This window comes from Penaeus japonicus, unplaced genomic scaffold (assembly GCF_977035675.1).
Source record: "Penaeus japonicus unplaced genomic scaffold, GWHDUDI00000001_assembly GWHDUDI00000018, whole genome shotgun sequence".
Lineage (NCBI taxonomy): Eukaryota > Metazoa > Arthropoda > Malacostraca > Decapoda > Penaeidae > Penaeus > Penaeus japonicus.
Window position 1 is genome coordinate 6,749,248 of NW_028234420.1, and position 15,000 is coordinate 6,764,247.

At 44.7% G+C, this 15,000-nt stretch overlaps 1 protein-coding gene across 1 annotated transcript in view; it reads left to right on the forward strand.

Moving 5' to 3' along the window:
* Positions 1-3,399: 3,399 nt before the first annotated feature.
* LOC122248728 (protein sax-3) overlaps positions 3,400-15,000 on the forward strand; it is a 12,115-nt gene continuing 514 nt past the window's right edge. The window contains exons 1-4 of the mRNA XM_086546554.1: positions 3,400-3,622; positions 11,344-11,922; positions 12,035-13,564; positions 13,862-15,000. The exon at positions 13,862-15,000 is cut by the window's right edge and continues 514 nt beyond it. Of these exons, the coding sequence (XP_086402680.1) occupies positions 3,574-3,622; positions 11,344-11,922; positions 12,035-13,564; positions 13,862-14,940 (3,237 nt within the window). The 5' untranslated portion in view covers positions 3,400-3,573 and the 3' untranslated portion in view covers positions 14,941-15,000. The remainder of the gene's footprint in view (positions 3,623-11,343; positions 11,923-12,034; positions 13,565-13,861) is intronic.

A 15,000-nucleotide genomic window follows, 5' to 3' on the forward strand; every position in this document is an offset into this window, starting at 1 on the left:
TGATGATAATAATAATAAAAATAGTAACAACATAGTAATAGTAACAACAACGATAATGAAAATGATTTTAACAATGATAATACTGACGATAGTGATGATAGTGCAAACTATATAATAGTGATGGTAATGATGACAATCGTGAGGATTATAATGATAACAATAATGAAATACTGATATCAATAGTAATAATGATGATGATTATGATAATAATTAAAATGAAAAATAAAATATTACTGATAATAATAATACAAATGGTAATATTGAAAATAAACGTAATATTAGTAGTAACAAAAATAAGTAACCGTATTAATTCATGATAGTGATAATCACAATAACAATATTAAAAATGATAATAATAATAATAATGATAATAATAATAATAATAATAATAATAATAATAATAATAATAATGATAATAATGATAATTATAATAATAATAATGATAATAATAATAATAATAATAATAATAATAATAATAATAATAATAATGATAATAATAATAATAACAAAAATAATAATGACAATAATAATAATAATAGTAATAATAATAATGATAAGTAAAATTATAATAATGATGATGATAATAATAATGATTATAATGATCATGAGATAATGAAAAGGATAGCAAAAATGATAATGATAATGATGATAACTATGATGATAACAACGATAATAATGATGATGATAATAATGATGATAATAATAATAATAATGATAATGATAGCAAGTATAATAATAATATTGATAATCATAACCCTCATGATGATAATAAAAAATAATTGCAGTAATAATAATTGTAAAACCAAAAATAATAATGACAATAATAATATGGATGATAATGATGTAAATGATAACGATAATGATGATATGATACCAATAATGATAATGATAATGAAATTATGATAATAAAGACAATAATGATAACAGTAATAGTAAAAAAATCGCAGTACTCTTAATAGCAATCTTAGTAATCATAATCATCATGATAATGGTCATGGTGATGATAATTATGATGGTGATAACATGAAAATAATGATAATGATAGTAATGATAACAACAAAAACAATGATAATAAAAGTTATGATGATATGGGTAATGATGATAATAGTAATATTAATGATAGTAAGATAATAATCATGATAATGACAATGATAATGATAACAATAATAATAATAATATAATGATAGTAACAATAATAACAATAATAGTAACAATAATAATATTAATGACAATGATAATGATGATAATAATAATAATATTGATAACAATAAAAACAGTAGTAATAATGACGATGGTAATCAGGATAATGATGATAATATAAATGATCATGAAAAAATGATAATGACTATAAAAACGATACTAATAACTATGATAATGATAATAATTATGATAATAATAATATCAATGATAAGGATGCTATCAATTATCATGATGATGATTAAAATAATGATGCTAAATATAGTAATGCTGATAATGATATTGATAATAATTAAGATGATGATAATGAAAATTATAACAATGATAATAGTAAAAACAATAATACCCATTATAAAGATAATGACAATGAGGATGATAATAGTGATAATGAAAACTTTAATGATAATAATAATAATAACAATAATGATAGCAATTATTACTATTAAAATAATAATAATTATTATTATTATAGTGATGATAATAATAATGATGATGATGATGATATTAACAATGATAATAATAATAATGATAATAATGATGATAATAACAATAATGTTAATGAAAATAATAACAATAATAGTAATAACAGTAATAATGATAATAAACATCATAATAATCATAATGATGTTAATAATAATAATATTATTATTATCATTATTATTATGATGATTATTATTATTAATGATAATAATAATGATCATTATTATTATCATCATTATTATTGTCATTATTATCATTATTATTATCATTATTAACATTATCATTATTATTGTCATTATTATTATTGTTATTACTATTATCATCACTATCATTATTATTATTATTATTATAAAGATATTATCTTTATTATTATTATTGTTATTATTATAATTATTATTACTATTACTATTACTATTATCATTATTATTATTATTATTATTATTATTATTATTATTATTATTATTATTATTATTATTATTATCATCATCATCATCATTATTACTATTATTATTATCATTATTATTATTATCAACATCATTTTAATGATAATAATAATGGTAATAAAATAAGGATGATAAAGATAATAATAATGATAGTAATAACAATAATGATAAAAATCATAATGATGATAATAATAACAACGCCAATAATCATCATCATCATTTTTTTCATCATAATGATAGTAATAGTTATGATAATAATGATGATGGTATTAATGAAAATAAAATAATAGTGATAATAATAACAATAATGATAATAATAAGAATATTAACAATAATGAAAATAATGATAATGATGATAATGATAATCATGATAATGATAGTAACAAAGTAATCAGATACAACATACAATATCTACCTCTACACCATCCAACGATATCAAACTTGTAATCTAATCTCAAGTCTTAAAAAAATAGTGTCCAAAGGTTGATTAATTAAGTACATTCACTTAACGCATGAAAGAGAGACAATATATGAGGCATAGAAAACACGCACGCTATAAATAACAGCGACGAAAACTATGGCAGACACTGGAAGAAAGTTGAGTCGGCAGATGAATGGCGAAGGGGATGTGATTTCCTTCGGGCATGAGGGTTTGTGGGGGGATGGGGGAGAGGGGAGGGAAGGGGGAGAACTGGTCATTCTGGTGTTGTGGTGTTGACGTTTGTTGGGATAGATTGTAGGGTATTTATTATTAGGTTTAATGTTTGTGTTGTTGTTGTTGTTTGTGTTTGTGTTTTAGAATTTTATGTCTTGGGAGAGCTGTTTTCTTGTTTTCTGTCCCTGGTTCTTGGTAGGACTGTGCTGGGTACCTCGCGTCGCGTTAACGCAGGGCGCACTGGCCACCGGGGATAGAAACGTACCCAGTCTCTCTCTCTCTCTCTCCTGCAATTTACTGATCTTATCATGCGATCCTGGTGCCTTTCCCGACTGTTCTTGCGTATACCTGCTTGCCTTTTGACCAGCTTGTACGATCGCCTTCCGCTTGCTTGACAGTCTCGCGCTCTCGAACGCGCGCTCCTCCCTAGCTCGGCCGAAGCTCCGCCCACCGTGCCCTGAGACCCCGCCCCCTACCACCCTTACCCCAGGGGCGAGGGAGAGGCACCCAGTACAGCACCCAAAGCGGGGCAAGTCAGTACGAGCCGACGACTGGTCGAAGGAGAGTGTGTGCGCGTCGCTCCCGGCCAGAGCAGTTTATCAATAAGTGCGGTTCATTCGGCCTGCTGTTCCGAGTGACTTTGCGCTGTATCCATTCGCAGGAGTGTGTGGTTGTTAGTAGTCTTCGGGAAGTGCTTGAAGGCTGCTCTTGTGAACTTCGTACGAAATGTGTGTTATTCAATTATGAGAGGAAATTCTACACCGAGAGAAAATAACGAGAAGGATAACAAGTGAAACAATGGAGGTTTTGCTCCTAATCTGCCTCCTCGGTGTGGCCATAGCTGAAGGTAAGGAAGGGATTAGCTGTGCTATTGGTGCACGTATTTGATTTTATTATTGATCAAGTTGCCAGATACTGCAGCTATATTGAATGTGAAAACAAACACAAACACAGTGCAACACCTAGCAACACAGACTTTCCAATGTAAAACAAGCCATGATACGCTAACGCCAAATAGAAATAGCTCCTGTTTAAGTACGAAATGATCGAGGTGTCCCAACTTCACCACAGACCTGGATGGATGTGAGGCAGACTACATTACGAGAAACGTAATTCCCCTTCAGAGGCAATTGTAAATGTCAGTGAGGGTAGTAAAGCAGTCATCGCAAGCATTAAATCATTTATTATCCCTGACAATGGAGCTGTGGCCATTGAGGGCCATAAATCAGAAGGCTCGACAAGTTCTCCGTCACTGTTGATGTGTTGTTATTATTACGTGATGATAACAAATTAGAATTCGTGCCGCCGTGTCTTTCAGAATATGTTGACACGGGCTTACTAAATTACCTATATGATTTTGTATGCATTTCCTATTACTCTTCTTGGGTGATTTATAGTGTGTAATGATTATCTGCCATGGCATACTTAATCAAATAGAATAACTGTATAGCTTTTTTTTTTTTTTGAGAGTATACGTACTTACAAGTGATTTTGAGTGGGGATGAAAAAGACTGTGGTTAATTTGCACAAGGAGTATGTTGAATTACGTGATACAAAAGGGCGATTAAGATTTTAGAAGAAAGTATTACGGAGAATGATAGATCGCCGATGTGATAAACTAGAGTTGTAATGTACTGAGTCAAACATGCGGGACATCTTTTATGACGAAGGTGTTTTTTTTTTTATTGGGTTCATTTACTTTTATAGAAATTTCAATACTAACTTTGTCACTTATACACAGGCGATACCATCAATCAATACGTATTAATTTGACTGTGACTAATAATTTAGTTGTTATATATGAATACGTTATTTGATGGTTGAGTAATTGGTAATACGTAAGGTTATTTGATATTTCGTATTTGTGAAGATGGAAAGTGTAGAAAAAATGGCACCAAAATGAAATTTCTCTGTCGAAAATCTACGCGTAGTTCACACCACCGTTTGTAACATATATATGAACACTGAAATTTATCTAGTTAAGGTAAAATGGGAGAAAGAAAGAAAGAAAAAATAATAGCAAAAATGAAAGAAAGATGAAAAGGGAAAAAAGTAAAAAGGAAAGAAAGAAAGATAAATAAATTCAGAATAGACTAGCAGTGAAAGTCTCCATTTTCACAAATTTCCGCCCCCCCCCCCCGCTATTACGCAGCCACGATCGGATGACATCACAATCCCATTCAGGAGCACGGACGGCGCTCTTATCGGCGGCCCGGACAGATAGCCAGTCCGAGGGCCGATAACCGGACGCCTGTCGAGCGAGCGCCTGGGGGCTAGTAGGTCGCAGCATCCTCAGATAACCTCTGGGTAAGGGGGGCAGGGGTAGGGGCAGAGAGAGGAGGAAGAGGAGGAGGAGGGGGGGGCATGTCCGTTGCAACAGGACCCGCAGGTTGCAATGTCGAAGTCTGAATTTCATTAAACAGGTTTGTCTGTCGCCAGAGTCTAATGTGTGTCGGGTCCTCTATGGTAGTCGGGTATCCAGGACGTCTTCTCGGTATGTGTTATTGATTCCTACGGCGGCTTATTTTTATGTGTCGGAGGAGCGTGCAAGGCTAATGCGGAAGATAGTGGTATCATTAACACGTTATCAGAGCGATTTTTTTTTTCTTTCTTTCTTTGATCTTTCTATTTGTTTCTTTCTATCTTTCATTATGTCATTCATTCTTAATTTCTTCCTTTCATGGATAAATTCCAATTAATAATAATAGAGATGTGCATTGTCTTTCATAGGAAATTATTAAATAGGAAGTTATTCTCTCTCACAGCAGGTAGTACTTGAACTGCATCCTCGCAAAGGTTTTCATAATGCAAATGTACATGAAACTATATCTTAATAGTTATTCGCAACTGCCATCGATAACACATACGTCACGAACCAACGTCCCGAGATAAAAATAGGATAGGTAATCTTTCTTTCAACACCTAATTCATCAGTGATTCCTTCCTCATCTATCCCGCTTCCTGCCCCCCCCTCCCCCCCCATCTTCCTTTCCCTCAGTCTTAGATAACACGGCGATGGTAACCTGAGTCGCGTCTTCCTATGCTGAATCACGCGTCGCTTTGATTCGTGTGATTTGACCCTTGATGCACCGCCGAGCATTGCTGTGGGCAGTGCTTTGTTCGTTCACGCTTTCTCTTGATCTTTTTTTTTTTTTTTTTCTCTGTCTCTGTCTCTCTCTCTCTCTCTCTTTCTCTCTCTCTCTCTCTCTCTCTCTCTCTCTCTCTCTCTCTCTCTCTCTCTCTCTCTCTCTCTCTCTCTCTCTCTCTCTCTCTCTCTCTCTCTCTCTCTCTCTCTCTCTCTCTCTCTCCCTCTCCCTCTCCCTCTCCCACTCCCATTTCCACTCCCACTCCCTCTCCCTCCCTTCCTATTACTCCTCTTCATTCCTCCCCCTCCTCCCCTTCTTCCTCTTCCTTTAACACCCTTTCCCCTTCCCTCCCGGTTTCTTCCTTCCCACGTTAATAACAGCCTTCGGTTCAGCGTCTGTGTGGACACCCTCCAGAGCCTCAGCAATTCGGGACGACAATTTCCACCTCAAGATCTTTGGGCGAAACACCGATGACATTTCCTTCCCTTTTAGCCTCTTCTACCCTGGCGATAACGACCCCCCCCCCCCGCCTCCATCCCTTCCTCTCTTCCCCGCCTCCTTCTCCAAGCTTTCGTTCTTCCCTCCCCCCCCTCCCCCTTTACCCCGCCTTTCTCCTTCCTCCTCTTCTCCCGCGCTCTTGAGTATTGTGTCTCGGCAGCAGGTGTTCGACGGGCCTTTTAAACAGCCATTTTGATTTGCTTTCCCCTCCGTTGTGTAAGGAGGAGGGTGGAATTTCCCTTATATACCTTTATCGTGAGATCGACCCTGTTCATGGCGGTCATGGGTGTAGGGGTAGGGTTGAGGGGGGGGAGGGGGTCATGGGGAGAGGACGGCAGGTGGGTGGGTTATTTAGAGGGGGGCAGGGTGGTGGGGTATGGAGGGGGTAGTGGGGAGAGGAGGCGAGGAGCTGCAGGCACTACAGTCATGTCATTGATTAGGCGAGTCAGTGCCTTGAATGATGGCATCCGTTGTTCCAACCGTGCGCATTCCTCTGTGTGAATGTTTTATTCCTTTAGGTGGACCATCCGTGCCAGAGAGGATTATTGTTTTTTTTCTTTATCTTTTCCTTTTTCTTCAGACGTCTGAGCAGGTAGGAAGGAGGCGTGCGTGCGTGCGTGCGTGCGTATGTGGATTTAAAGTAGCGTTCAAGAAATTTTCTTCCGTCGCGTCTGGGTCTCGCTGGACGGCGGACACCACGAGGTTCCCATGCATTATGTCTTTCAGCCATTTGTTTAACTACGGCGTGACCCATCAAGATGTAGTCCCCGCAGTGGTGTCGGCGGGGCTATTAGGCGTGGGATCGACCAGGTGCTACTATACTTCTACCTGGGATCGCCCGAGGAACAGCGGGGGCGGCGGTACACGCGTCACACACACGGAACAAAAGGGGCTTCTTTTATTCGTGTGTATGTGTGTGCGGCAGACCGGATGTCCAAGTGACGGAGTTGGTGGGTAGTTTCGGTGCAGGTTCTACGGATATTGTTATTTGCTCAGGGGTCCTGTATTTTATTCTATGGGACGGGGAGACAGCCGGTACCGATACATATCTACATTTCTACTATGTTTAGACACAGGGGGGCATATCCGAAAACGCTCTAAAGTGTCCGTATCAGAAAGGAGGGGTGATAGTCTGCGAGCCAGGTGCCTGATAGTGGGAAAATGAAGCTATTTTCCACGTATAGCCTCACCTATCGACCAAATCCCAATAAGTGATCAATACATGGATTTTTGCTTGCCTGGATAGCCTTACCGTCCGCCCTCGCTGTACCTGTTATTACGTGGTCTCTCTCTGGCCTTCCCTCGCCAATAACTACCGCGCTGATATCAAGTGGAGATCTACCTGCCGGAGGAGCACTAAGTACAACCTGTGCTGAAACAACAAAGAGGCGATGCTTGGCCTGGGATTTATGTGGGATGATGTTTGTGATTGCGGGCTGGGCGACCCTGTCATTTGCCATGCCAGGATTTCTTGCGAGGACTAAATTCTTGGCGAAATTGTCGCTCCTTGGGAATACTTGGAACGGCTTCATCAGGCGTTGGTCACCTTCTGGTATTTATGGTGTAAGGCGATGACGCTAGTTTAAAACGCCTTATGTTGTGGATTTTTACGCCACGAAGTTTAAGTCATATTTTACATTCACTTTCCAAGACTGCTTAAAAGTTTACACAACACATACAAAAGCGTACACACACACACACACACACACACACACACACACACACACACACACACACACACACACACACACACACACACACACACACACACACACACACACACACACACACACACACACACACACACACATTTTACAAGTGCCCATGTATCCACCGCTCATCAAGCGTCTTAGGAGCTGGAAACAAAAGCCATTTTGAGAGAGTCGAGCCACACCTTGTACCCTTCGGACTTTCCCAGCACAGGGCGGCGTGCAGGCGAAAGAAAAGGGCGTGCAATATGGATTTCCACTGAGAATTCCAGAAGTGGCCCACCCACCCTGTTATTGCAAGCGTCCACTGCACGGCACTCGCCGGTTGTTTAACACCGGAGGAATTAATATTTCACTTAAAGTATGCAATCTAAAGCCAAAATATAGTGTGCCAGGCCGTAAATACGCTGATATGTGGCCATGACGTGCGAGGAATGGAATGGTCGACCAGAATACTCCGCAAAACCAATAGTTGTTGATGAATGTCTGTCGAGGCGGCGGGTTGTCGGATACTCTGTTCTGTGAAGAGATGGTGAAATCTTCTCCGTTCCCCTTTCTCCCCATCCCTTTCCCTCTACCGTTTTTTCTCCCCTCCGCCGCCCCTTTTCCCTTTTCCCCTTTAAACCACGCACTTTCCATCAATCTCTCTCTCCCTATTCTCTCGTCCCTCACTCGTCCCCTGTCTAAAAGTCCCTCGCTTTTTTCGACCCTGTCTATCGTAGCGCGCTGTCTCTTTCACTCTTCAATTTTTAACTCCAATATCTCGGATGCAGGCTTGCCTTTGTATTCCAGCCGCTGTGCAGAAGTTGGTAGCAGAGGTTTTGAATGTTGTGAACTTAATATTCTATTTATAGCGCGCAGATCGTAACGAGGAAGGAGGCGAAGGAGAGGTAAATAACACTATCGATTGCTCTTGTGTTGCCAGGCAGTTCAACCTCGCTGCTTGTTGCGTGGGTGAAGGGGCTCAACATTTTGTTATCAGTGACTGTAAAACCCGATGAAAAAAGTCGCGTTTTATAGCTTGATGTTGTATGTCAGAACTCGGAAATATATGGATGAAATCGCCAGCCTGTCGATCTGTTGATGCAAATCCAAGCATGTAATAAGGTTACCACGCTACATCGATAGTTTCGCGTCGTCGACCACGCTAATACGAGAGACGACACCTCGGCTAGGCCTACGGTGTCGAACGATGAAATATTCACCCCTAATGACGTGAAAGGTAAACTAAATTATACAGCCGATTGCTACCTGGCGTGTTCGCGGTCGTATCGAGACTGGTACAGACTCTGGTGGTTGCAGAGAAAGAGAAAGACTGGTCGGTGCCCGCTGTAATCGGGCTATTGATGAGCGCCATTAGAATATTTACAGTATAATTAGCTTAGTATTTCCCCTTGAAGGAAGTCGGTTGCGGATGGATGGGAGAGGGGTAGGGGGAGAGAGAGGGAAGGTAGGGGGGGGGGACGCTGAGCCCATCTCTCATCATCTTAGCTAATTATGTTTTTATCCGTGGATTATCTAACGCAATTACTGTGCAACATGAGGACCAACCACGGTGATTAGCTTAAGTTAATCAACGTCGACATAGCGTAATTAGGAAAGGGCTTCACCCGAAAAAACTTGTAACAATGCTGGTGATATTTTAAGGTGTCTTTTTGGAACAGCTGCACCCCTCTTTCACTGCCAAAGGGTGATACTACAGTGATACGTAAGAGATACAGTGTCTAGTCTGTCCCCACTCTCTCTCTCTCTCTCTCTCTCTCTCTCTCTCTCTCTCTCTCTCTCTCTCTCTCTCTATATATATATATATATATATATCTATCTATCTATCTATCTATCTCTCTCTCTCTTTCTCTCTCTCTTTCTCTCTTTCTCTCTCTCTTTCTCTTTCTCTCTTTTTCTCCTTCTCTCCCTCCATCTCCATCTCTCTCCTTCACTCTCTCCATCTCCTTCTCTCCCTTCTCTCCCCCACCTTCTCTCTCTCTCCTCTCCTTCTCTCCCTTTCCTCCCAACATTTTCCTTGGTTTAATTACTCGCTACACCATACCGTATTTACACAATGCGTTTTAGAATGCATATGAAAGCCGAAGACTCGTTCCGGGCCTCCGTAATCGCTTCGTAATCCACATGAGATCTAAAATTAATGCAAAGTAAAAAAAAAGAAAAAAAAAAAAGAAGGTTCGTTTACTCCAGAAGAAGGAGGAAAGTTATATCATTAAAACTTTTAAAAACATTGAATTTAAAGCACAATAAAACGCTGTTTAAAGAACCAGTTTCCAATTACTTAACCTTGAATGCAAGTGATATTTAGTTGTGATATTGTTAATCTAATTTCTTTGCCCTCGAATTATTTATGTTGATGTTATTCTTATTATTCTTATTATTCTTACTACAATTATCATCATCATCATCATCATCATTATCATCATCATCATCATAGTATATTTGTGTTTATACGCGTGTATATCAATTTATTGAAATTCTACCTTTACTGCTTACCTAATCAAGTCAGTAAGTGCCCTCCTTAAGAAAGTGCAGCGCCACTTATAAAAGCACTTGATTTGGTCGCATTGGTAAAGTAAGTGTTGTGTCGGTTCTTAGGCCTCTTTTTATCTGATTGAAGATTATGATATCCACTTTGTGAGTGTCATGTGGTCTCTGTCAATAGGGTTATGTGATTTACTTGATCAGTCAAACATATGACTAATTATGACTATACTGATTAAGTGTTCGTTTTGTCGTGTTAAGGCTCTTCTGTTTTCTTATTTTCACTTCTTCACTTCACGTCGCTTCTCTCCTCTTCTCTTTCTGTGAGGGTTATATCTGCCTCGATCACATGAACCAATATGAACAAGAACGAATCGTAATGAAAAATAGACAGTGCGTGCTAACATACAACAGGAATGGATGATATACGAAGTGTTAAGCACTGCATCCGTAAATTAAGACTCAACACTCCTATGCGGGAATGGAGGTGAAGTCGTGTTGAAACCAAATAAAACCGAGAAAATAATTTATTGTTGGGACACACTGCGCATTTGACCCTATAATTATGATATTATTTGCCACTTTCATTTTTCTGTCTGCCACTAAAGTAGACGTTCAGATTGCAACCTCGCATGGTTTTGGATATACATGTTCACATACATTCACACTATTTTACGAATTGTTAACGAACGAGTAAAGCTTAATTTGGTTAGGATTAGACGATAGCTTTGCCTGATTTCCGGCGCGTAAGCGAATCTTTGTTCATATTTTTCTTTGCTCGCCAACAGGAGGCCCACCAGTGATCAAGGAGCACCCGAGCAACGTGGTGGCGCGGCGCAACGACCCCGCCACCCTCAACTGCGCCGCCTCGGGAGCCAGCCGCATCCGCTGGTATCGCGACGGCGAGGAGGTGACGACGTCGACGCAAGACCCCCGCTCCCACCGGGTCCTGCTGCCCTCAGGCTCACTCTTCTTCCTTCGCGTTGCCACCTCCAAGAGGGACAGTGATGCCGGCACCTACTGGTGTGTGGCCTCCAACAGCCACGGTGCCACACGCTCCCACAACGCCACCCTCACCGTGGCCACGCTCTCCTACGACTTCCAGAGCCAGGCCGACCCCGCGGTGAGGGCGCGCGTCGGGGACTCTCTCGTCCTGCCGTGCCGCCCACCCAAGGGCTCTCCGCCCCCCGAAGTCACCTGGCTCAGGGACTCCCACGAGGTCACCAACTCCAGTCGGATCTCCGTCACACAAGCGGGCGATCTGCTCATCAGTCAGGCCGTCGAGGAGGACTCGGCCTCCTACGTGTGTCGCGCCCGCAACGCCGCGGGCGCCCGGGAATCCACGCCCACCAAGCTCACCATCATGAGTAAGTAGCCTTCCCGTCCTTGGCTTTGAGATGCATTGAATAGCTCTGAGCATATCCTTTTGCTATCACAGGTCCTTAGTCCTCAGCCCTCACGCAGTTCTCTCTCCCGCAGCGCCGCCCTGGTTCGAGGAGCGTCCGGCGAACGTGACCGTCGCGTCGGGCGTGGCGGTGGAGCTGGCGTGCCGCGCCCGAGGCTCGCCCGCGCCCACGGTCACCTGGCGGCGTCTGGACGGCAAGATGCCGCTCGGGCGCGCTATGATCGAGGACCAGCGGCTGGTGCTGGACCACGTGGCGGCGGCTGACTCCGGCGTGTACGTGTGCGAGGTAGAGAGCGAGGCAGGGATCGCTGCGGCCCGGGCCACGCTCACCGTGATCGACGCCCCCGAGTTCGCTCAGCGGCCGCAGGATATTCAGGTGGTGGCCGGCCAGAGCGCCAGACTCTCGTGCAAGGTCGAGGGCGACCCCAAGCCTCTCCTGCTGTGGCGGCTTCCCACCCAAGACAGGACTGCTCTCCTCGCGCCGGCACAGAGCAGCGGCCACGCCTCCGTCGCCGACCAGGGCCAGACTCTCCTGCTCGACGACGTCGCCGCGCGCGACAGCGGAGCCTACTACTGCTGGGGCGTCAGCAGCGGCGGCGGCGTCAGCGCGCGCTCGGAGGTGGTGGTCGTGGCGGCGTATCCCCCTCCCGTGATCGGCGTAGGACCCCAGGATCTCACGGTGTCCCCCGGGGGCGCTGCGACCTTCCCCTGTGAGGCGGTGAGTGAGGCTGCCTCGCCCTCCATCTCGTGGAAGTACCGTCCGGCGGCCCATCTCGCCGCTCGAGAGCTCAGCGAGGGCAGCAACAGCGGCCGAGTATCCCTCCCGGCCAACGGCGCCCTCATCCTGAAGGACGTCCGCGCCGACGACGCCGGCATCTACAGCTGCCACATCAGCGCGGAGACCGGCAGCGTGGAGCAAGCGGCGGTCCTGCGGGTGGAGGAGGGCGCCCAGGACGCGGCCCCCTTCCTGCTGCCGGCGCCGCCGTCCAAGCCGCGCCTCATGGCCGTCAACCAGACCGCTGTGCACCTGAGCTGGCTGCCCAACTCCCAGATGGGCGGAGGCTCCGACCAGACGTACACGGTGGAGTTCTGGCGCCAGGGCTGGGAGGAGTGGAGGGTGGCAGACGCCCTCATCACGCAGGAGTCGTGTGTGGTGGGCGGGTTGACGCCTGGCCACACCTACACCTTCTTGGTCCGTGCGGTCAACTCGCGAGGGGCGTCGTTCCCGAGTCCTTGGTCAGACCCGGTCACGACCCGCTCTCCCCGCGACCCGAGTCTCACGGAGGACGAGGTCCGTCACGTCCGCCGCCGCCTCTCGCGCCCCGCCGTCACGCTCACCGACGCCACAGTCACCGCCCCCGACAGCGTCCTTCTCGGCTGGGAATTCCTCGCCCTGGCCGACGAGGCCGTCGAGGGCGTGCTCGTGTATGCTGTCAGTGATTCAGGCGCCGTGCAGGTGGCCACCGTGCTCGGCACGTCGTCGTCCTCCCACCTCCTGCACGAACTCAAGCCCAACACGCACTTCACCTTCTTCCTCGTCCCCTTCTGGCACAGCGTCGAAGGCACGCCATCCAACTCCAAGTCGCTGCGAACTCCACAAGATGGTAAGTTCACTGTCCTCGTCTATATACTGTATGTGTGTGTGTGTGTGTGTGTGTGTGTGTGTGTGTGTGTGTGTGTGTGTGTGTGTGTGTGTGTGTGTGTGTGTGTGTGTGTATTTGTGTATATATATATATATATATATATATATATATATATATATATATATATATATAAAGACAGACAGACAGAGGTAGAGATAGGTTGGTAGATATGCATGCAGACATGTACACACACATATATATTAGTATGACACACATAATATGTGCATCACATTAATTGCGTTATTTTCTTCTCCACAGTTCCTTTGGTGGCCCCTGCTGACGTCCGAGTGACGCTTCGTGAGGAAGGCACCGTCCTCATCAAGTGGTCAACCCTGACCCCCGAGGAGGCTCGAGGGGAAGTGGTGGGCTACCAGGTCACCCTCAGCCACAACGGGACCCACACCACAGAGACTGTGACGAACCCCTGGCTGGAGGCCGACGGTCTGATGACTGGTCGTCTGTACACTGTGCGTGTTGCTGCCCTCACAGAAGCTGGATCGGGTCCCTTCACCGCCCCTGTGCTAATGGACGTTGGGCCCTCAGACGCCCAAACCAGCCACCAGAATCGCAAAGACGATGGCTCTGTCATCTATGCTCCGCCAGAGCCTGCGTGGCTGGTGTATCTGCTGATACCTGTGGTGCTGCTCTTGTCTGCTGCCACTCTGGTCTACGTCAGACGTCTGCGTGGGAAGACAACGCCCCCAGCCCAGCCACACGCGCCCGCCCTGTATCAGGACCCGTCCCTCTACCCCGCCCACCACTCCGTCAACATGTATGGCGAGCAGAAGTTATGGCGACCTTCAGACAGTGACAAAGAATCAAGTCTATCCTCCACGCGACTCCTCCGTCCCGAGCAGCTCGTCAATGAGTATGCAGAACCCAGGATACAGAGAGCCAACGAGACGGCGGAGCCATACGCTACGACGGCTCTGCTGGCTCCTGGCACTCCGCGACTGGCTCACGGACCGACCTGGAGGCACCGCAGCGAGGACTCCGGCGTGCAGGTGAACTGGGCCGCCATCCTCCCTCCCCCACCCGCGTGCCCTCCCCCTCACGACATGCCTCTGCCAGCAGGAGGGCGTGACCTGCCCGGCCTCCACATGGTCTACGCTGCAGCTTCTTCTCAGTACGACAATATGGGCGGGTCGGAGCAGTACGAGCGCCCGTGCGACGCCACCTCGGAGCACACCTACGACCTGTATGCTCAAGTAGCCCCCGTGGACTGTCGTGGAGGGTTCCTCACCTTCAACACCTTACAGTCGCGAGGCTGCCGCAAAGTGCGAGCGGATTACCCTCCGTCGAGACCGCTCGATCTGCCCAATACCAACACCCATTAGTCACTGAAAGAGGGTGAGGGACAGGCACGTGAGCGTGTGTGTGTGTGTGTGCGAGTGTGT